Source organism: Budorcas taxicolor, chromosome 1, assembly GCF_023091745.1.
Source record: "Budorcas taxicolor isolate Tak-1 chromosome 1, Takin1.1, whole genome shotgun sequence".
Classification (NCBI taxonomy): domain Eukaryota; kingdom Metazoa; phylum Chordata; class Mammalia; order Artiodactyla; family Bovidae; genus Budorcas; species Budorcas taxicolor.
In genome coordinates, this window is record NC_068910.1 from 218,442,791 (window position 1) to 218,467,718 (window position 24,928).

Consider the following 24,928-nt stretch of genomic DNA (forward strand, 5'->3'; position numbering starts at 1 on the left):
CAATCAATTTACTTTCACACTACTGTCCAGCAGAACTTTCTATAATGATAGAAATGTCCTGTATCTGTGCTGGCTTATACAGCAGCCATTAGCACTTGAGAGCGGCTGATGAAGACTTATTTTATTCAATCTAAATTAATTTCAATTTAAATCTCCACATGTGCCTGGGGGCTACCAAACTGGACAGTACACATCTATGGTTTTAAAGAGAAAGTTTTAGCAATTATTAGTGAATCCACAAAATATCAAATAACAATATAAAAAAAATGGAGGAAACAAAGTTTGCTGAAATAAAGAGTCTAAAGTTTGGACCATATGGGGAATACAAACAAAGGGATCATCGAATGAGAAGGCTGGTAAAGGTCTAACCGTGTCTTGGAGAACCAAGTGGGACAGAGTGGAATGAGCTTAAGAGTGAGCTGCCTGAGGTGCAGACAGCAAGGGCCCTACACAGAACCATGCAAGACCAGAGGCTGGGGCTGCGGGCCCGAGAGGCGACCGGACCGACCCGTAAATATCGCCACAGTCACAGTGACAAAAGGAAGCTACACTTTAATCATTTACTTCAAGAGAGGCATCTGAGGCATCTGAAGAAAAGACGACACTATTCGGCAATAGCCTATAAACATGTTAATTCGCAAATGATAGTATAGACACTGTAAATATACTTTTAAAATAATCCTTGATACATCAAATAACAGACTTCTTTAGTATATAATATGGAAATGATACTTTATTCTGAACCTAATATTTCCCATCATTTTAAATAATACTGAATTTTATATAACGTTAAGCCTTTGAAGCATGGCAAAACTGGTTCAGAATGGACGGCTCAAGTTCTGAAGTAGAAATGCTATAAATTGGAAGCTACTTGATTTACCTTTTGATTATCAGTTTTTTCCCTATTCAGTAATAAAAATGAGAACAGTAACAACCTCATTAGGCTGAAATAAGGAACAATTAATTGAAATGAATACAAAACCCTTTGAGGCAAAAAAGGTTAGCAGAATAAAACAATATTAAAATTAGTTGAAAGAGAAGATAATATTTAATTCAGTGACATATTCAGATCAAATAAATTCTATAACGAGAAAACACAGCTTACGAGATGAAATTATCTTGTTTAAACTCAGACTAGAAGGTGGATAATAGTATTTTTTAAGTGTGTTTATGTTTCTGAAGATTGAAAATGTTAGAGATGTTATTACTACAACTGAAAAACATTGATCATAAGTGATAGGTTTCACAATCAATGAGCATTATTTAGGCACCACCCTGACTCTGCAGTAAGACAGAAACGCCCTCCAGGGGTTACCAGAGGTCTGAAAGATGAGGCCTGGGCTAACAACCAGGGAGGTACTTGTTTCCCCTGGTATTTTCCACCCTTTATTCTGTTTCTCTCAGGGTCTTGCAAGTTACAGCAATCCAAGTACTTGACACTGATGATAACATAATGAAAGTGAAAGAAATGAGGAAACTGTTCACACTACTTTATGCCCATGTTTCCCCTGGGAGAGTACTTGGCTTGTTTTCCCAAGCTCCACCGAGCAGGGGCCGAGATCCCCTGTGCACTGCACTCGGTGCTGAGCCCACGTGCTCAGGCACTCACAGAGGAGCAGCGTGGGGTGGGCAGGGGCTGCCCTCGTAGCTCAGCTGGCCAAGAGTCCACCCGCAAGGCAGGAGACCTCAGTCCAATTCCTGGGTCAGGAAGTTTCTCTGGAGAAGGGATAGGCTACCCACTCCAGTATTCTTGGGCTTCCTTGGCAGCTCAGACAGTAAAGAATCCGCCTGCAAGGCAGGAGACCTGGGTTGGATCCCTGGGTTGGGAAGATGCCCTGGAGAAGGGAAGCTTCAGTATTCTTGCCTGGAGAGTCCCTCTGGACAGAGGAGCCTGGCAGGGTACAGTCCATGGGGTCGCAAAGAGTTGGCTCAACTGAGCACAGCACAGTCCGCCTCGGGTAGGCGTGGAGTCATGGGTCGGGAACATTTAGACAGGCCTCCCGGATTGGAACATGACGCTGGGGGCGCTTCCTGGTGCTCTTGCGTGCCCTCTCCCCAGCGCAGCGCTGCTCTCCTGCTCTGGAATTTTCTTTAGGTCTGCTTTCTCTACTAGACTGTGAGCTTCCTAAGGGCCCACGCCATATTCATCTTGGCACATGCAATGCCAAGGAGATTAATACAAAGGTACTGACTACACTGGCGAGTCTAAATAAACTTGAGCAATATCAAAGAAACGTTAAGTAATATCATTACAAAGTTATTGAGAAAATGCCACTGGAACACAGAACAGGCACAAATTATTTCCAGTTGTAAAAACTGGAACATGCTTCAAGAACAGGGTGGTGATGAACTCAGGCTTGAAGGATGAGCTGTCGGACTCAGTACCGCAGGGGGCGTGGCACTGAAGCAGAGGTGCCAGGAGCCAGCGTGAGGAATCCCACCATGACAAGGTCATGAGGAAGGAAGCCTGACAAAACGCAAGGACGTGATTAGGCTTCAGGGGTCCCCCCTGGAATTTCCTGAGCATGTACCCCCAAAAACCAAAAATCTGCCGGCTTTTGTACTCTGCTCTCCTGATATTCTCTGGAAAAAGTCAAATCAGGGCTTTAGTCTTCTGCATTTGAAAGGGATGTTTCAGTTAAACCCCCTCTGATAACTGTCTAGCTTGCCTAACAGGTTCCCCTGGACCTCTTACAGCTTGTGAATTGCTTACAGGCCCCCAACTGCAAGAGGCACAAAGCTTAAAGCATCTTAAAGATACAGAGCCTTTTCTAAAGAGCTAAAAATCATATTGGTAGAGGGTTTTCACTGTTGACTCAATGACTGCTGCCAGGCCTCCATATTCTTTATCTTTTAGGCACCTGGGAGGATGTTAATCAATGTAAACGGAATATGGAAAAAGATATATAGTAGTTTTGATGTTAGCAACACTAGACTTTTGAGTTAATTACTCTTCTTTTGTTGTAAATCACTGTACTCCTTTTACTTGTTATAAGTTGCTGTATCTTTGCTGTGTAAGAATGTAACTTTATTTAGTGCTTTCTGAGAGTGGCACCAGACTTTGGGAAGATCAACACAAGTAAGTCTTCTGGTTGACAAACCCTTAACAGAAAAAAGGCTGTAAAATGTTAATTGGCCCTTTTCGGCCGGAAGATGATGTAAATCACCTAAGACTTGTGTATACAATTAGGTATGCAGAGAGAAAAGCCTGGTTTCGATAAGAGTCTGGACTGCTAACGCTGCATAATTTTGTATTACCCATTGATCTCTATGTACAATCAAAAAAGTATAAAAGGCCTTCTGAACAATAGAGGACGGGCCAGTCGCTGGACTGATTTCCCCCGTGTCTCCTCTCTAATTTCTGGCTGAATTCCCATCTGGGGCGTGGAGGCTCACCATATCTACTTACTCGTCCCGGCTTTTAAAATCCACACGAGGGGGAGCCCAAGGCGGGGCATCCCCCGATATTCAAGAGGACGCCGGTGGCCTAATGTAGATGATGCAAACTCCTTGTCTGGAACTTTATTGGCTTCCCACATAGACCAAGTTATTCAGCCCTCTTTTCTCCACTTAATTTTCCTACTATACTATTTCTTCCTAATCTAATCTTATATTTCTATATTAATAAATAAATAAGTTCTCCTCGCCAACGCCGTCCCCGCTTCAAATTCCCTGGATCCACCGGGGCTGGACCCCAGCACAGAGGAGCTGCATGGAACGCAAAACCTGCACAGAAACAGCACCTCTTTGCAGCCCCATGGACTGCGGTCCACCAGGCTCCTGTGTCCATGGGCTTTACCTCTGAGGGTTAAAAACTCCAGGAAAACTCCATCATAGGGAGGCCCACACAAAACTGGGAGATTCACCTCTAGAAGCTCGGCCAGGTTCCCACAGTGAATACCAGAGAAAAATCCCCTCAGCTATGGCAGGGGGAGGGGAAAGGGGCCAACCTGGACAGAGGGTGACTCTGCTCTTCTGAACGAGGCCTGCCTGCAGGGAGAACGAGTTACCCAGAGCCCAACCTGCTGAGACTCCATCAGCCCCTAACTGACCTGGGGAGAAGGAAATGCCCAGCCCAACCCCCACCACAGCTATCCTGTCCATCTAAGGGGAAGGGTCATCCAAGAAACACTGTGAAGGGCACAGTCCAGAGGCACTGAAAGACTGACTGTACATCTAAAGGGTACGTCCCCCTACCCTCAGCTCATCACACTGCAAATGACCTACGACAGCAGCTCCTTTAACCAGGGAGTTACATCGAGCTGTCATAAAAACCAAGCTGAACACAAAATTACAAGGCCTGGAGGTAGGAAAACAATTGGAAGACACAGAGCAAGCATCAGAACCAAAGAAATTGCAATTATGAAGCCAGGGGTTTAAAACAAGTATGATTAATACACTCAGGGCTCTAATGGATAAAGCAGACAGCATGCAAGAACAGACAGGCAATGTAAGCAAGAAACAGAAATACTAAGAAAGAACCAAAAGTAAATTTAGAGGTATAAAACAGGGTAACAGGGAAGAGTGCCTTGATGGGCTGAGTCCTCGAGTAGACTGGAAGCAGCTGAGGAGAGAATCTGAGACCGAGGATGTCTCAGCAAAATCCTCAACAACTGAGAAGCAAGAGAAAAAGACTGAAAAAAACAGAGCAGAGCATTCAAGGACTCTCACGGGGAGAGAAGGAGAAGAGAGAAAAGTGCAGGAGAAACATCTGGAGAGACAGTCACCGAGAACACTGCCGAGACCGCGGGGCCAGGAAGCTCAGAAGCCACCGCGCAGGACCAATGCCCAAAGAACGACACCTCAGCACATCATTTTCAAACTGCAGAAAATCAAAGACAGAGTTCTTAAAGGTGGGGGCGGGCGGGGAATGGTGGGACTTCATCTTACCTATACAGAAATCAAAAATTACATTCAACTTCTCTTCAGAAGCCATGCAGGACAGAAGGTGGACTGAAAAATTCCAAGTGTTTGAGAAGGAGAAACCTGCCAAACTAGAATTCTGCGTGCTATAAAACTACCCTTAAAAAGTGAGGGAGAAATCAAACTTTCTCAGACAAGCAAAAATTGAGAGAATTTGTCAGTAGACTTGCCTTACAAGGAATCATGCTAAAATCCGACACCATGCTGCCTATGGAAGCACTTTAAATAAAGACACACATAGATTAAAAGGAAATAGCTGGAGAACAATATCCAATGCTAACACTAGCTAAGAGATAAAAAAAGGGCACTGAATAATGATAAAGGGGTCAATTCTACAAGAAGACACACGGGCCATAACAAGAGCCACCTGGCAACAGAGCATCCCACTGTGCAAGGCGAAGCCCGGCACACCTGTGAAGAGGGGTTAGCGTGCACTGTGCAAGGCAAAGCCCGGCACACCTGTGAAGAGGGGTTAGAGTGAGAGGGATGCTGCTCAGTCCTGTCCGCCTCTTTGTGACCCCATGGACTGTAGCCTACCAGGCTCCTCCGTCCATGGGATTATCCAGGCAAGAGTACTGGAGTGGGTTGCCATTTCCTTCTCCAAGGGATTTTCCCGACCCAGGGACTGAACCCAGGTCTCCCGCATTGCAGGCGGACGCTTTACCCTCTGAGCCACCTGGGAAGCCCAGAAGAAAGGAAAGAATCCACTGTCACAGCTGGAAACTCTAACGCCCTTTGATCCGACATGGACAGAACTGGCAGGCAGAAACCAGTAAGGACAGAGCTGAACTAAGCAACATCACCAAGCAACTGGACCTAACCGACATCTACAGGTCATTTTTATCCAACAAAGCAGGATGTGCATTCTCCTCCAGCTCACATAGAACATTCTCAGAGGCAGATCCCATTCTGGACTACAGAACACACGTTAACAAATTTCACAGAAGAAGAATCATACGATGCCTGCCCCTAGACCACAGTGGAATTAAACTAGAAGTCAGGAACACAAAGGTAACTGGACAGTCTGGAAAGGGACAGTGTGTGTGTTAGGGAGTCTGCATAAGCACGTATTCTGCAAAACCAGAGGTCACAGAAGGTCCAGACAGGCAAGCAGGGGCAGGACTAGGAACGTGTTTGAGAGAAACAGGGTTCAACACATGAGGTGGACAGGAAAAGCAAGTTAATAGAGTCACGGGAAAGAGTCAGACAAGAGACTCCCAGGTGAGAGGTGAAAAGGCCCCCAAACAATGGGAACAATGGAACCGAACTGGGGAGTGGGAGAAAGCCACAATAATCCAATACACGTCCTCAGCTTGTATCTGCTCCAGACCGCCTGGAGTCCATGTTGTAGCTGACACCCACTGCCCTTCCAGGGGCTGTGCCCATTTCTACCCCCGCCCACAGCTCAGCAGCCACCCTCTCCCGGGTCCCACACTCCCACTCACACCCTCCAGGCTCCCCAGCCCTCCTCCCGGGTCCCACACTCCCCTCAGCTCCTCCAGGCTCCCCAGCCCTCCTCCCGGGTCCCACACTCCCCTCAGCTCCTCCAGGCTCCCCAGCCCTCCTCCCGGGTCCCACACTCCCCTCAGCTCCTCTAGGCTCCCCAGCCCTCCTCCCGGGTCCCACACTCCCCTCAGCTCCTCCAGGCTCCCCAGCCCTCCTCCCGGGTCCCACACTCCCGCTCACACCCTCCAGGCTCCCCAGCCCTCCTCCCGGGTCCCACACTCCCCTCAGCTCCTCCAGGCTCCTCACTGCAGGTGGGGTCAAACCCAAACTCCTAGCTGTGGTCGGTGGAACAGCCCACTAGGCGTCCCCAGCGCCAGCGCCACCCCGAGCAGGCCTGCTGATCCTCAGCTCGCTCTCACTGAGGACTTGGCATCAGCTGCTCTCAGCCTGGAAGGTTCCTCCTCCAGGTCGCACTGCTGGCTTCGTAACATGTTTCATTCAGCTCAAAGCAGGTCTTCTCAGAGATGCCCTTTCGGATGCCTCTCCTAAAGCAGCCACCTGTCTGGCTGTGGATAAGGCTATCTGGCTTGACTTCTTCACAGCAGTCACTGCCTTCTTCCATGACCCTCTGTATCTCCATGGGCTTATGTCTCACCCCCCAGCGCCCCACACTAAAATGTACGTCCCACGACAACAGGAAACTCCTCTGTCTTCCCCACCACTCTGATCTCCCATGCAGCGGACGGGTCTGAAACACAGGAGACAGTCAGTCAAAACCACCCAACTCTCTCGCAGCCGCTGGCGAACAGTCACGGAGCTGCGCTGCTCCCACCCTCCGCCCACCACTGCAGTATGAGCTGCGGTTCAGACTGGGTTGAAAACCATGGATTTGGGATCATGAAGTGCCTTCTAAAGGCATCCCAGGTAGTGCAGCGATCAAGAATCCGCCTGCCCATGCAGAAGACACGAGAGACACACGTTCGATCCCTGGAGTAGGAAACAGCAACCCACTCCAGGATTCTTGCCTGGAAAATTCCATGGGAGAGGAGCCTGGGAGCCACAGTCCACGGGGTCACAAAGAGTCAGACACGACTGAGCACACGCAGTGCCTTCTGCGGAGGGTGTGGGGCCTGAAGGATTAACAGTAAGATTACTCAAGCTATTCAGCTTTTGTGATTAGCAACTTGGTGGCTTTAAAATAAGACAGACAGCCTTATCCGACAAGCTAAGTTACTTGCCACAGAATTTACAGAGAGATGGCTAGGAGACTTCCTCAAAATGTGAGGCGAGACATGGGAGAGACTTCTGGGGAAGGAGGTATGAACCTCCCCCACCCAGAGGCCTTCTCTGCATCTCGGCTTTGTAACCTGAATTAAAATGCACCAGTGGAGACAAATTATAAGGAAAAAAATTGCCATGTATGTGTGTTATACACACAGACACACACACATTTTTATAAGAAAAACATACAGAATATAGCTTTTGAGAAATAACATTTTCCCACAGAGCAAAGCAGAAATGTCTGATCTAAGGAACCAAAACGCTGACGGGGCTCACAGTCCCACTTACTGCTTGGCTTTGCTCTCCACCCTTTTCTTCCCCTTTCTTCTTCTGCCCCCGCTGCCTTTGGCAACCTGGCCTGGCTGTCCTGGTGTGGGACCCCGTCCAGTGCCACAGTGCCTCCACTTCCATTTGACAACAGCAGAGACACTCACGCTCTTCTTATTGGCTACTTCAAACGTAAGCTATCAAGTTTTCTAAGATAACTGCCTAGCATTTTAAGGAAGAGATATCGTTACTGCTTGGTAAATGATATACACTGTGCATTTTGTTTTTATGAACCCTGTTTTATCACCACTGATTACCCAGCTAGTTACTAAAGCGATGGGTGAGGAAATTCATCCTTTTGTTTTATCCAACAAATATTTACTGAGGGCCTCCTGTGAACCAAAACAATGGCACTCTGCCTTCTGAAATCACTGACGAGAGACCAGCACCACGGCCTGACTCAGGAGGCTAACTGCCCCGAAGCTGCTTGCTCTTCGTCCTAACCAGGCTCACCCAAGTGCTGCACACGTCCCGCCTCCAACTCGCCACCACGGCCAGTTACCAGTGGTGCTGCTGTTCTCTGAACCCACGACCCCTCTGAAGTACTTCCATTTTAAAGTAGAAAATCTCACTTGTTAAATCGGTAGTATGACCTTAATGCAAGTCCATGTCATCTGATCATTCTGTCTGGGGCCTGGAGAGAGGGCAGTGTTGGAGCCAGGGGCCTGCCTGTGTGCCTGGTGTAGTGGGACCTGAACCGGAGTGGGGCAGACAGCCACAGGCGTGGGGGGCCTGGAAGGCAGCCCTGGAGGTACGGGCTCTCAGACACCGGGCTCATCCCAGACCCCGGTGAGGAAGGGCGCTCGGCGGACATTGACACAGCTTAAAATGTAGACTCCGCTAACTTACTACGCTAACAACACGCGAACCTGTAACTATGCCATGAGGTGCTTGGTCTTACCTCTGTTTTGCAGAAATGAACATCTAAGGGGGAAAGACCTTTGTTGAAATTACTTTGTCCAGGATTAGAGTATACCTTGCTAGAACTTACCCCAGGCTCTTCCCACACAAATTCCATGCGCTTCCCATTACATGGCCCCCAAAAAAGTGAGGTCCAATACATAAAAGTTATAGAAATTAAGTATATGCTGGATAAAGAGCCACTTCATATAGTAAATACTGAGATGATCTGGAGTTGTTTGCAAACTGGAATGGTGTCAAGAGGAACAAGTAAAGGGGGGTAAAAATATACCTGTCATTGAAACAGTAATTTGATTAGAAAGGGATTCAAAGGTGTAAAGCAAAAGATAATTTTTTTCTAGCAAAACCAGTATTAAGACTACAAAATATAACCTTAATTAGAAGCACATGACTACAAGCAAACGTTGGAAACTGAAAAACTGATTTAAACATTTAAGTATTTATACATTATATTATTACCAATATTATAAATGTTAACTTATTTTGACAAAGGGAACACAAAAGTCTATAATTCAAGAATAGAAAGTAACTATTATCATCAAAATTTGGCCAAAATAACTATTAACACAAGTAGAATACTGCATTCGACTAAGGCTCCTCTACAGATTGTACAGTTTGCTAAAATTTCAAAGAGGTAACACCAGTCTGAATTACTGAAGGTAACTTGTAAATAGTTCTACATACGTTCTTTTGACATCCTGTTCAATCATTGACCGAAGTTCTTTATCCTGGAAGAATTTGTTCCAAAGACTCTGAAATAAGGAAAGCAATTTATTTAAAACGATACTGCATCTTTGCTTGACTTTTATGATCTCAATCTAATGATTCAAATAATTAAAATTTATCCTTCTCTGAGTTATGATTTCACATTGCAGACAGAAAACCTGGAACTGGAAAATGTTTTATTAAAATCTAGTCTAATCTCAGAGACACATAATCATTCTAACATTAGTTTTTCCAGTGATATTACTGTGCATATTTAAAATTTTCTACTATCTACTTAAAGTGAATGATACTTTTACTGCTAGACATCTGCTACCCTTACAACAACAAAAAGGTCTACCTGGACTAGAGGAGGACCACAGGCCAGCTGCTCCCACTGGAACCTGACCTGAATTGCCAACACAGAAAGATACCTAATGTTTTCTACAAAGCTTTGGTTTCCTAGGCACAGAGATTTTTATCTATTTCTTAAAATATGAACTTCAGGTTTTAAAAATTGCTTAATATTCACTGACTATAATAATTACACATATGAGGAAAAAGAAATGTTGATTTTATACAGAAAATGTGAAACAAAACAACATCCTTCAGCACAGAAGGACACAGTGCCTCTGAGCTGTATCACTCCTCGTCCTCACTGGGATCGGAGGGTGGAGGGCCTCATCTTTTTCATGATCTTAAACCCTGTTCACAGAGTCGCTACACACAGCTATCTCCTTCCGCAGAGCTGTCCTCCCAGTGCGGCCTCCTCACTTCCGAGAGTAGGGAGGCTCTGTACACGGCAGCCTTTCAGCCCCAGCCGAGCCCTCCTCTCGGTTCTCGTCTCTCTGCCCCTTAGCTCTCACAGCTCCATAAGCAGCCCACTGGCTTCCCCCGACACTGTCAGCACACAGCAGGCAATAACGCCCACCCGGCTCTAGGTGGACTAACACGGGGGTAAAAGAATTGTCCTACTGGCGTAGAGTAACACGGCTTCCATGGTGACTGATAGTGAGACACAAGCATGCTCTGATGGGCAAGAGCGGCTGAGACGTGAATAAACATCAACTTTACCCCTTCGTCCTGGGAAAGCGGGTTATTGATCATCAAGTCTTGCTGGCCAACAGCCTTCCTAGGGTTTGTGATGTGCTGGAAAGAAAGAAAATACACACGCAAAGGTCAGAGGCTGCTGGCCTTCAAAGCCTAATTAAGAAAATAGTTACATTACTTAAAGTACAACTTACTATTTCTTTAACGCTGCTATACCATGCTCTTAGTTCTTGAATTTTACTTATCCACTGACTTTTATCTTGAGGAAGAACACAGAGAAAAAGCTGTCCAAAAAAAAAAAAAACAGGAAAACTTTTATAAAAATCCTAAGAAAACGTGAAACTACGCCAAAGGGCATCACTTGAAAACTGAAGAAGATGCATTCGTGGTGCTTCACACTCATCACCATTCCAGCTCACAACTGTATGTGGGGTGTTAAGACATATACCAACTTGGACAACTGCAGAAGTGCACAAAGGCCAGGAAGCAAGGTCCTAAAAGACACACCCCAAGATGGCATCATCTGCTCTCCAGAGTTGCAGTAAAGGTGGACAAGGAGAACCCATGAGCGTTCAAGTCCGTGCTGTTCCCCTTTCTTGCATTACAGGGGTGATTGGTGGAGCGCATTAACAAGCACAAGGTCCACTCTGTAGCGCCAAGGTTTCCAAGATCAGTCTTCAAACAAGCAGGTAATGGACAGAGAGGAGCAATTGGAGGACAAGCCTGAGCAGTGAAGTCGTTCCTTTTACAGCAGAAAATGCAATTTACAACTAGCAATCAGTTTACAAAATTAACAAGCATTCTCAAAAAGACAAATTTAGTTTAATAAAACATTAAAATAAACCTGGGTTTGAGTTTATTTTTAGCAAAGGAAGGAGACTCAAAAAGTTAAACAACATGGAGTGGGGGGGGTGGGGGCAAAGCCTCCTGTACACACAGCTGAGCAGCATGACCCTGCCTTCACTGAGCAGAAGGAAAACACACTTTAATTATTAAACCTGAATTATTAGATTTCAAACTGTCTAATACATTAAGTGTTGCTTATTGTCTTCACTTGCCAGCTCCGTCTGCTCAATTTATGCAGATGAACCCTAAACAACTTTCAAGAGAAGTCATTTAAAAAGTGAGTCTCAATCTAAACTGATTCATTTTGAAAGAACAAAAAGGGACCAATTTCTAAGCCACGAGAGACGCTGCAGACCATCATTACCCAGGGGGTGACCGACGGCCTTCCTCTGAAAGAAACTGACCGAGTTTCTCTCCGCTGCTGCTTCTTGCTGCCCTTCACTGTGTTCCGGTGCAGAGAATATGCAAGTGTCTTTCCTGTCTGCTACTCGGGCAGAAATGAAGGCAGGCGACTGCACGGTAGCACTCGGTATAACAGGAGCCTGAGAACAGCCACCCACCACCCCTGCCCAGCACCAAGGATTTCCGCAAATGCCTCTGGGGACCCAGAAGGCTTTGCTTGAGTTCCGCACCATCAAATGGGATGAAAAGACCCGTATTTCAAATGACTCCTGCACCATCGCCAGCTATCCAGGACTAAGGCGCTTGCTTCAACCTTATTAGCAAATGTCCTATGAAAGATAAACCTAGATAGCCAAAACCTCGCGAGTGAAGTCTCTTGGAAAATTCAGTGATCCCCCGCATGGGTGATCTTCCAGGGCATCAGGTAATGTGTTGATAGACTGCAACCACAAACTGTAAATAAATATTTTCTTCTTACCTTCCAGCAAATGCTGCGGAACCTGCTGCTTCTCAGCTGCCCATTAATCCCCTTCTGCCTTATTGTTGCCAAGTAATTGTTGTTTACAAATAGTTCTTCCCATTCTTTCCTAGATGCAAGAAACCAAAGCGTGGGGATCCTTTTGTTAAAATCCTTCTGCTTGGAGAGGAGTGCTACAGGAATTTAATTTTAAATAAGCCTCAGAGATGCAACTTTTAAAATATATATATATTTAGTTGTCTGTTTCTGAACGCATGGCTGTCTTTTTGGACAGAGTTCTCCTGTAGATTTAATGAATATGTAGATCGCTATAATTATGCCAGCTACTGAAATTCATAATGTCTATGGAGGCTATTCCACTGCCTTTTAAATGTTGGTAGTGCAGTTCAGTGAATCAACAAGAAAAAAAGTGAATATTAATACAAGTATATGACTGCTTTAGACACTAAGAAAGATATACCTGCTTCAAAAATACACAACCAAAATTTGGGTCATTGACTGATCATATTGGCTTCTCACCTGAAAGATCTCATGAAATCAACTCACTTCTCTTTCATATAAGGCTGGGCAGTTAAACAGAATAGAAGATTATTTCCTTTAATTTTTAGTACTATTTACTATTGAAATCTTTGCAACTTCTTTCTACACAAACAGTTTTAAAATTTTAACAGGTGCAGGCAAATGTGAAAAAAAATAAAAAAAATTAAAAAGCCTCACTGTAAAAACTGTGAAAGGCAAGCTTGAGTACCTTGCCGTACCTATGGCTGAGGAGATAAACCACCGAAATATGCCTCCCAGGCACACAGACACCAGGGGCCCAACACCTGTGCCTCATTAATATACAAGTAAATCTGCTCTACTGGGAAACAATTGGAAATTAATTGTCCCAAACCAGTTACTGAGTTTGAATAAAGGAAGCAGACCTATATTCTCTGCATCTTGTACCAAACTAAACATCAAGAATCATTTGTCAACAGTTGAGGTGACTTAGTGCGGCTGTATGAAATTTCCCTGAGATTCCATAGTGCCACAATAAACTGACAATGTGAAATTCATCATCAAAGCTGCAAGCCTGGCACTCTCTTCAGAAAGATGAACTCTAAAGGAAGCCTCGAAACCTCTCGATCGTCCTCTGTGCCACGTGCGGGGCTGTCCCTGGCCAGGCCCCACTCGTGTTCGGAAAGAAAAGCCGTACACGGGGCGGCCGCAGACTGTGCATCCCAACCAGCGGCACGCCCAGTGCTCCGGCCCCTGACTGCGGAGCAAGCTGCGTCTTCCACACCCAGCCTTCCAGGAGAGTGGCCGAGGCAACGGCAGTCCCTCACGCCCTGAGCAGAGAACCTCAGCCCTTCCCCACAGCCCTGCACTGGGAGAAATGAATTCCTACCACCACTCCATGGAAATGTCTTATTTCCATCACCCTAGTCAAAGAAGAAAATAAATTTCATTTAGAGTTTTACTTCCTTCTGTATCATTAGTGAAACAGAAAATTTTTTCATGATTTGGGGCCCTTTTATTTATTCTTTTTTAAAATGTCCTTTCTTGCCCTTTGCCCATTTTAAGCAGTATAGGCTACTGGCCAAGAGGACAGGCATCAGAGCCATGCTTCTGCGATGCAAAGAAAGTCATCCATGCAGAAACTCCATAACTTACTAGGTGTGCAAGCATGCTGAAGTTCACTTAGCCTGTGTCTCTGCTGCCTCCTCTGTAAAATGGAGTAATGATAATAGCAGCTGCCTCCAATAATTACTATGAGAATTAAAATACATGAAAAACCCTTAAAAGGGCACCCAGCATATCATAACATCTAAAAATTTAATATTGTTAATAATAACACTGCTTTTACTTGGACTTATTGGTCCAAGAGAGAAGTGTTTCATACATTAAAGACACTGCTATCTGCCATGTATGTGTATTTTTAACCTAATTATTTTGATTTTCAAACCACTGAAACTTTTTATATATATTTTAAACCTAACATTTATTTCCTCTTGATTCTCTTTACATTGTTTTTATGCTTAAGTTAAGTCTTAGCCACTTCAAGTTCAAGGAAATCAATTCTTGGGTTTTTTGAACGTTACTTTAGTTCATTTGTATTATCTATGATATTTTAAATATACTATCCATTTCCCATTAGCTTCACATATATCACCCACATCTCACTGTTGAAATTTTGCTTTTAGTTTTAGTCAAAATGAGGAAAAAAAATGAACAAAGAACAATATAGGCGTACATCTCAGAAAACGTGCTTCTGTTTAAATAGCTTATAGTCTACAAAGAGAAAACACAGATTTCAAATGGCATAATTTGTCTGAGACCATGCAGCTCCATGACCTGAAAGCAACCGTGCTTTTCAGATCAGAGAGGGAGCGTGTGAGGCAATGGCTCCCCCAGACTCTCCCAAAGCAGCTCCTACGCACAGGACCCAGCGCACCGTGGAGGCAGATGCAGCTGGCTAGACCCACTGCCGTCTCGTCAAGTTCCGCAGCCTTTTAAGATCAAGTCACACAGCACTTACGTAATGAAGGGTAACTATCTGTTGGCTCAAATAAGACCCTGTGCCTCGATTACAGTGTTGGTAAAGAAAAAAGGAGACTGAGGCATGGGAAATGGAAACATTCTCTCTGAAATTCACAATTATTTAAATTTATTCAGAGGTACTTATAGTTCTAATTAAAACACAAATCTCAAACTGATGGAGAGCTCTGACAACACAGGCACATAAAGGCCACAAAATAATCTACTAATTGTCTTTCTCTTCTATGGGATGGTGTTTTGTTAATAAACTGTGATACACAGTAAACATAATAAACATTTACTCAGTGCCTACTGTGTACTTAGCACTTAGAGGTATTTTTTAAAATCATTCAGTTAAGGGAGCAAACGGATGTGTAAACCAATAATCATGTGATTAAGGCAAAGCACTGTGGCAGTTCAGAGGAGGGAGAAATAACTTTACATCAAAAAATTAAAACTCAGTGTAAAACACGATAAGTAGTATCCCCACAGGCACTGAAATGCCACCCAAAAACTTAGCTGCCAGAGGTCGAATAGCGTATAGACGACAGAATGTGGAAAAGCTGAACCCGTTGACGGGAGCTGGACCAAAAGAAAAGTTCTTTCCAATCACAAATACAAATGGTGGCCAACAGTCTTGAACCTGGGAAAAGAATATTAAGTCCTGAGGAGTCGGTGGCGGAATTTTTCCATTTAATTAACAAGAGTAAAGAAGAGATAGTCGTTAACTTTGTCTTACATAAAACTATATAGTCTGTCGTAGCAAAAAATCTAGCAATGATGCTCTCAAAATGCTAAAAAAAATCCACTCATGTTATGATATGTTATATTTTGGGTAAATCACTTTTAACCTTTCCAACGACCCTCCTGAGTATTTTCAACCCCTCTTTATGAATGACAAGACTGAGTCTCAGAAAAAGTAAGTAAATTGTCACAAGAGAGAAAGAATGAGAATGCAGGCCAGACCGTCCTGAATGACGGGGCTGGCAGCAGCAAAGGGAAGCGTGGTTCTTCACACACCAAAGGACGAAAAGGCCCTAAGAGGGCAGGACAGGGATGCGCCTTGGATCTCCTTCCTTACAGCTTTAGGTTTTGAACATGAGGTCCAAAAGTATAGAGATATGTTTTCACCGGCTGGACTGAGAAGGTGAGTCAGCAGATGCTGTGAGTGGTTAAGAACACAGGGGACATTTAGGTGCCTAATTGCCGCAAATGGAACAGATTATAGAGACCAGGCCCTTGAAACCTCTCATAAACATGCCCTGGTGCCACCTAGTGGCCAAGTCTCTGCAGTGCAGGCACCGGGTCCCTGAAAACATGTTCAGGGGCTCACTCTCAGGAGACTTCTCCAGCACCACAGTTTGAAAGCATCAATTCTTCAGTGCTCAGCCTTCTTTATGGTCCAACTCTCACATCCATACATGACTGCTGGAGAAATCATAGCTTTGACTAGACGGACCTGTGTCAGCAAAGTAATGTCTCTGCTTTTTAATATGCTGTCTAGGTTTGTCATAGCTTTCCTTCCAAGGAGCAAGCATCTTTTAATTTCATTGCTGCAGTCAACGTCCGCAGTGATTTGGGAGCCCAAGAAAATAAAATCTCTTAACATACTTCCCAAGATATGCACATAAAATGAGTGTGAAACTGGTTAGCACCTTCTACATTTAACTGTTTAAATATTTTTGTAACCTGAAGCTTGCATAAATGACATGGCAATTTTGAAATGAAAAATTTCTGAATTGCTCTCCCAAATGAGGATACACAGAAAAAACCCTCTATTGTATATTTTACATAATGGTTTTACCCCATTTTTTGGTTTTCGTTAGACAAGGAACAATGTCTCTATGGAGCTAACACAAGAAACCCTGGCATCTACAATAACTGAGCAGAGGTCACAGGCTACCCACAGTCTAGTCCTGAGGGCCTCCAATCACCTGGTTAAGAGGTACTACTTTGCTCTTGCAGATAATGAAGTTGTTGAGTGAAACAGAGAAGGGCTGTCCCCACAGGGAAGGCTGTCACATGGCTGCAGAGAAGGGGCAGCTGGGATGGGGGGGGGGGGGGGGGTGGCACAGGAGCTCTCAGCGGTGGCCGGTCAGCCAAGGCCGTCTCGTCTCTGTGGTCTGACCAGAGCAACAGCAGGACTAAAGGCCAGGCCAAGAAAAGGTGATCTTTAAACTGGACAAGATCAGAGTTAGATGGGAAGAGTATCTAAAGGTGTGGAACCACAGGGAAGAAAACTGCACCTGATGTGAAATGGTTTAAATAATTTTACTATCCTAAAGTGCATGTCAATATGTGGAAAGACTGCCATATTACTTATGACCGTATTTGCTTTACCAAATGCAAAGGGAAAAAGGACACAGTCAGATTTTTAATCTGCAGCAAAATGTGTTAAGGGAAGATTCCTCTTAATTAAAGGACTGTACCATGATTCCAATATCCACATAAAAAAGTATGTGTCTTTATAACATTTTAAAGGTATAGTTTTTAAAATACTATTGGAATAGAACAAGGAACATCTAACTTAAAAATCAAAGGAAATGGGAGAAGTGTAAATTAGGAATGTCAGCATCAGACTCTTAAGTGTGGCCCCAGATCTGGGTAAGCTGCGTCAGGACTGCAGGTGTCGGGATCAACCAGATAAACACTGATGTGATCTGTAATTACCTCATTTTTAGCTTAAATCACAGGTAATGAGGGAACTCAGAGACTCTAAAAGGCAATTAGAAACTGTACTGGCTTTTTTGCTTCCTATATCAGGAATTTTTAAAAACTTACTTTTATTTAAAGCTTTTTTTCCCCTTCATAATGAAACATCAGGGCATATTACTTATACATATATATAAATACTCATAAAGACAACTCACAATTACTCACAAGCCTAAAATGGATTTCTTCGTATTTCTAGGTGGAAAATGCTGTCATGTGGTGCAGCACCATTGAAACAAAGGCAGCAGGCAGTTTGGGGTGAGGCAGTTCGTTAAAATCAACTTACTATCATGCTTTGATTCGGTTTTCAGATTTAACTGTGACTCAAGAAAGTTTGAGCCTCCAACTCAATATGCACATGGTAGGTAATGAAGAACGGAGTTAGCAACAGTTTTGGACTGCCAGATATAATGCTCTACTAAGCATGTGAAACATAGCTACTGCAACTGAACAATGACAGACCTTAATTGGTTAATTTAAACCTAAATTCAAGCAGCCCCACGCAACTAGTGGTTCCTGTATCGGACAGTGAAACACAAAGTGCTTTAGGACGATAACCACACACGTTTCATTTTGTAAAGTAACAACTACAAAGGCTCAAGGGATGTAAAGATAAATACGCATATGACACACACTCAGATAGCGTTGCTGGGGAAAGAAGACAGAAATACCTTAAAAGTTAGACAAGACAAATGGTTTCAAAAAATCAAGATGATTCTGTAAGAGAGGTAACACAGAGGAAAAGTCACTGCAAGTAAAGTCAGTTACACAGGCAAACGTTTGCTTTTCTCCTGTGTTTCTCAGCCCGCTGCCTCTCACTGCCTGCGCTTCTGCCCTGCCCCACCCTCCGCTCCTGCTTCCTCCCCCTGCACTCACAGACACCCCGACACACGCAAGGCTTACAATGACATCTATGGTCCAGTCCATCTACAAGTTAATAAAAGTTAGTGACACTGGAAAGAATTAGACCCAAGATTTGAACTGTGAGCATAACCTAACCATACTCAGCAAGACACTGGCTCCAAGATCCAGGAAATGACCATTAAAAATGAAAATCAATGGGCCATGTGATCAAATAAACTTTAGTTTAAGGTCACTGTGTGCTTTCTAATTTGTTAGACTAACATACCTAGGAAAACAATTTTACATGGACCCCTGGAAAAGGAAATAACCCCACTCAAGGGTAAAAAAAAACTAGAAAACATCACTTACTTCTAGATTAAAAAAAAAGAAAGAAACAAAACTTATGATCGCATACCTAATTTACCCTGCATGATGAAAGGCCAAGGTATGCCATATAAGTGATTCTTCTTTTCTCAACTCAAAAATGTTGAGAGTATCAAAACATTTCAAAAACTTACAGACATTCTGTCCAGATGTCATACACATTTGGATAATGGATGGCCATTTGCTTCCACATTAACTAACTCGACACTGCCTGGCTCTTGGAGTTTTCCATTCCATTTTTAGTGGCATTTCTCTCACGGCCACGATTGTCAGTGGATCAGCTACTGATTTGTAAACTGATATGTTAGCTTTTAGAAATCCTAAATTTGCACCCCTCTGTCACTTGCTCAGTTTGTCTTTTTTAAAACAAAGACAACAAACTAGACTTTGAACTGTCATACACTCCAGCCTACTCCAACAGCATAAATTGTACTAGCCTTTTTTAATTAAAAAAAATGGGAAATTAGGTAAATGGAAGCATAACAAGGAAGGACTTCCGGTGACTGACTCTACCTAAATGAACAAACTCATTTCTATTCCATCATTTTCTCCCCGTTACTGAGTTTCTGATTACATCCTCCTTGGGTGAAGCTATTAGAAATCTGGCCTCTAAATAAATTACACATAGCTGCATGTCCAAAGAAGTAGGATGATCGCTGTTTTTAACACTGGACGTCGGGAAGACACTGAAGTGAAGGAGTCAGGCTGTGAGACCGGGTTCCGGTCTGCACGCTGCTTCCCACGCAGCACCAGTGGGAGCAGCGCTTCTACCACCGATTTTTGCAAACAGCTGCTCCCCATCAGCGGAAGATGAGCGGTTTTCTCATGACCTTCTTGCCGAAATTAAATTATGCTTCAGAAGAAGTCCTGTGTTGACGTGCAGATGTATTTGCCACTGCTGAAATTTTACGTTATTTGAAAGTTCATATACTTCAAAAGAACTCAAATCTAGTCTTGACTTCACAAAAGACCTTTTGTTACTTTGCTAGATGCTATTCTGTTAATTTGTACACTCGCAAACTCAGGCATTTCCAAATGAATGCCACAAAAAAATTAATTATATGACCACATAATGAACAAATGTGGTTTTCATAAAGTTGTTGTGAAATGCTACTGTAAGACTGAAAATCAGCACCAGAAGAAAATTTTCATTTGTTTTCTACAGAACTTTTAAAAATATTACAATTAAGAATGGAACCTAGCGATACAGATGGAGAAGGCGATGGCACCCCACTCCAGTGTTCTTGCCTGGAAAATCCCATGGACGGAGGAGCCTGGTGGGCTACAGTCCCTGGGGGAGCGAAGAGTCGGACACGACTGAAGCGACTTAGCAGCAGCAGCGATACAGAGGCAGGTAAATGGGTTGCTTCCCTAGGGAGAAGGCTCCACCAGCAGCTCAAGGCGAAAAACGGATTCGGAACAGAGCTCAAAACGCCGCACAGACCCCTCTGGCTTTACTTATCCTGCTCCATCCACCCTCTCCCAGATCTCTCAGGTAAAAAGAAAACTGGCCCCTGCTCAACTTACAAACAGAATACAAAGGAGAGACGCAGGCTTTGGGGTGGCCCTGCGGTGAGGTGAGGGCAGGAGAGCATGAACAGTGAAGGAGTTACTTCGGACACCATGCATGTCTTCCATATACTGGAACAAAATCCAAACCACCGGAGCGCTGGGTCTGGCTCCACGACAGTGGGCCTCTGCCACTCAAGGGAGCCTCAAGACCTAGAAGCAGGTTGGGAACTGGAGTGAGAGCTAACTACCCTGTCGTGTTTCTATGGGTTCAGAGACTGGGGCATGGCATCCGAATTACTTTTCTAACATTAAACAAGGAAGTGGAAACACAGTCTCTGAAACTCCTTGAGAATACGTCACCTATCTCAGAGCAGGGCCTCTACGACCCCGGAATGAGCACGAGGCCTGTGTGTTGGGGTGGAACTAGGCCATCTTCTACATTCAAATGGCAGGTTCTGTTCCACAGCAGGTTTATGCTGCTGAGTTGCTTCAGTCGTGTCCAACTCTGTGCGACCCCGGAGACGGCAGCCCACCAGGCTCCCCCATCCCTGGGATTCTCCAGGCAAGAACACTGGAGTGGGGTGCCATTTCCTTCTCCAACCCATGAAAGTGAAAAGTGAAAGTGAAGTCGCTCAGTTGTGTCCGACTCTTAGCGACCCCATGGACCACAGCCCACGAGGCTCCTCCGTCCATGGGATTTTCCATGCAAGACCACTGGAGTGGGGCGCCATTGCCTTCTCTGGCAGGTTTATTGACTTCTCCTTTATTTCTAGGCACATAATATTCATTCTCAATTATATCACTATCAACTGTTTCATACAACTTTGTGCAGGAGTCACATTTTCACTTCCCAGTTAAAACTTTTGATCATTGATTTAGACATATCAAACACCTGGAATACACTGAAATCTAAAACTTCAGTACCGTCAAAATAGCAGTTCCTGCAAAGTAAAAATGTGACTGCAATGAAACAGTTCTATGTAAATGCACACGCAAGAGACTGTCACTGGCAAACGTAAGGCCAGTCGAACCTACCCGTGCTGAGTGGCCCAAAGCCCTGACAGTGCATTACTGAGACAGAAAATAAAGGCTGCTTTTGTTCACACTGTTCGTCTCATGGAAAACTCCTGCTCCTCTGCTATGCCTGGCAAACACACCTTCCTCCCAACCACCACTGACCCTCACTGGCAACTAGCCACCTGGCCTTCCCCCAGTTCTCGGTGAAACGTCTGCCCCGTCGCAGCAGTCTTCATCTATGCTAGCTGCTGGCAAGCCTGCCTCCCGGCCTAGATGGTGAGTGCACCAGGACAGGCTGTGTCCCTCTCTGGGTCTAGCTCACTGGCTGGCCTATAAAATAACAAACTGCAGAATGACTGAAGATATTTAGCTCTCACACTGAACAACAGTAAACCACACACACACACACACATACACACACACACGCGCGTGTCAGGAAAGCACTTGTGAACACTCTGGAGTAAAAATAAAAAATAGGATTATTAATCACTGCCAATTTCCCTCAAAAGGGGAGGTAATCTGATACAGAAAAGAAATGTTAAATACTAATTTTTATTGAAATATTCTATGTAAATTTCATCCTTAAAATATATCTGAGACTTAGAAACTGTCCATCAAATCAAACATCAGAAATTAAGCAGTATAATGAACTAATCATATAATGTATCAACAAGGATATAAGCAAGCTATTTGTAGAATGTTTAAAAATACGTATAACTTTTCACTTTTAAATCCTAATTCTATGCATTATTTTCTCAAGTTAAGAGTTCAATAACACAGTTCAACATTATTGATCAAATATTTAATTGAATCTCCCCGTCCCCAAAAAACGTAGTGTACTAATATACATTACAGATGGTGGCGGAGGGGCTGACGGGGCATCTTCACCAGGAGCCCAGGAGGAAACTTCAGTGCTTCCAGGGGACAGGACTCACAGTGAGGCTGACTCCGAGCAGCTCGCTTCCATATTTCAAATGTACACCTCTCTTTTCAAAGATAAACATTTACACAGCCTTGGATGATTGGAGCCTGCAGCTAACTTTGTAAATAAACAAATATGAAAAAAAAAAAATTCCCCAAAGCCTGGCTACAGACAATAAGAAGGGCTTGAAGGGGCTTTCTGAAGGAAAGGAACTCAAACTGTTACCATGTATGATCAAGTCAATTTGAGTTATGTTAATCTGAGGCTATAAGTGCAAATAAACCAGTTAGTAATTTAAGTGAAAGGTTACCTATTTTCAGAGCCTCACGTGACCAATGATTAGGTCAGACAGATAATATGTTAGAGAGAAATGGCGCTACTGACCAGTTCCACGGACATAAAAAATAATAAAGCTGCTTGAAGAGGATACACTCATCATTAAAACGTGATTTTTTTTCTTCTTCTCTCAAATGTGGCTCCATTGTGGAGATAAGAATTAAAGGTAATATTCTGATTTTGGTTTCCAAAAAATAAAATGATTAATTTTGTACTCTCTGAAATTATCATTTAACTGTGTTACAGTGCTACTTGAGCACATATGAAAAAAAGAATTAAGAACATCTGATAATGTTAGGCTAAACAGAAGTATTGGTTTTCTAAATATTCTTCCTCTATAATCTGTAGATAACTGTAGATATCTATAGATCTGACCTTTTACAGATAACTGTAGATATTATTCTTAAATACTCAATTTATTGCCACGATAGAACTATAAGGGGCTTCCTTTGTGGTTCAGATGGTAAAGAATCCGCCTGCAAAGCAGGAGACCTGGGTTTGATCCCTGGGTTGGGAAGATCCCCTGGAGAAGGAAAAGGCTCCCCACTCCAGTACTCTGGCCTGGAGAATTCCATGGACTGTATGAGTCCATGGGGTCACAAAGAATCAGACATGACTAAGTGACCTTCACTTTTATATAGAATTTTTAAAACACTTTTCTGAAATGAAGGCCAACCTTGTTATGTGAAAAACTTGATTAAAACTTAAAGGAATTTTGGAAAAGAAAGACAGAAGAAAGAAACTGGCATGGTCACTCACTATGTGTCAGGCAATGGGTCCAGCCACACACAGCTCTATGACAGAGGAGGTGCCGACACTCAGCTTCACAGATGAAGCAACCAGGAAGCAGGGAGCTTGACAGCCTTGCTCAAGACCACACAGTCAGGAGGTGCTGGAGCTGAGAGGCAAACTTCAGTCTGTCTTATTTCTACCTGTGTGCTTTTCCAACTTGTTTCCCTAAACTATGCATTTATTCTTAAGAACTTAAAGAGTCAGTGTCATACAATCATATGGATTCTCAACAGACAAGCATAACGTCAAAGTGAGGAAAGCAGCATTCTAAGAATCAGGAAAGAAACCCTCAGTCCAGACCCTCTTCTCTTATCTATTTATTTACCTACGTCCTCTGGTGGCTCAGAGGGTAAAGCGTCTGCCTACAATGTGGGAGACCTGGGTTCGATCCTTGGGTTGGGAAGATGCCCTGGAGAAGGAAATGGCAATCCACTCCAGTACTATTGCCTGGAAAATCCCACGGACAGAGGAGTCTACCAGGCTCCTACAGCCCATGGGGTCGCAAACAGTCGGACACGACTGAGCCACTTCACTTAACGTCCTGGAAAAATAAATAAAATGGCAAGCCTTAGGAACTTTAGATGAGTGAGTGAAGAAGGGGGGCAGGAGTTCCATTCGGTCTCCTCCTTAGTGTAGTGTACGGAGAAGGGCATGTAGCCCGCAAATTCACACTCTGAATTATGACGCCAATCTGATGGTGTTCGGGGGTGAGGTCTTTGGGAGGCGACTGTCCTCAGGGCTGAGTGATGGGATTACTGCCCTTCACAAAAGAAGCTCTCAGAGACCTTTCTTGCCCCTGCAGCCATGAGAGAACACAGTGAAAAGATCTCCTCTATGAACCCGAAGTGGGCTCCATCAAACACCACATCTACCAGCATCTTAATCTTGAACTTTCCAGCCTCCAAACTGTGAGAAATAAATTTCTATTGTTTATAAGCTACCCAGTCTCTGGTATTTTGTCCTAATAGCCCAAGCTAACACAGTGTAACTTTCACAATTATGTTTCTGTAAAAACGTATTACAATGTTTCTGTAATTCCATATTCCTAAAAATAATGGATTAACAAATTTATATCATTCCAAGACTATAACCATAACCCAGACTTCTAATTTTAAATTCAAAGCCTGCTTTTGCCCTGTTATTTCTAACGTTTTGAGTCACTGCTTCACTTTCATTTCAAGAGATATATGACCTCTTACATACAAATGGGGGAGAGGTGCTGTATCAAAATCAAATGTGAATGACATTAAGGGTACTTCCCACATCCTTTCAAATTATTAATCACATGTAAACAGGACACATAAATATCTCTGCAATAAAACCTGAAGTCTAATTTTTAAAATTTCCTCAATGACTAAAGAAAGTTCAAATTAATGTTTTCTTTACTTATTCAGAAAAAGACAACTTTTAAATTTAAAATGATGAATCAACTATATTTTTTAAAAAAACTTTTAACCAACTTAAACCAATTAAAAATAAAAAACTGTTAACCAACTTAAACTTTTAACTTTGGACTC

General features: G+C 43.6%; 1 protein-coding gene across 1 annotated transcript in view; it reads right to left on the bottom strand.

The window, feature by feature from the left end:
* The window catches only part of TBC1D5 (TBC1 domain family member 5), a 595,354-nt gene that overhangs the window by 259,153 nt on the left and 311,273 nt on the right, over nt 1–24,928 (bottom strand). Inside the window, exons 7-10 of the mRNA XM_052643045.1 lie at nt 12,377–12,485; nt 10,845–10,934; nt 10,675–10,749; nt 9,583–9,650 (exon numbers count right to left, since the gene is read on the bottom strand). Of these exons, the coding sequence (XP_052499005.1) occupies nt 9,583–9,650; nt 10,675–10,749; nt 10,845–10,934; nt 12,377–12,485 (342 nt within the window). The remainder of the gene's footprint in view (nt 1–9,582; nt 9,651–10,674; nt 10,750–10,844; nt 10,935–12,376; nt 12,486–24,928) is intronic.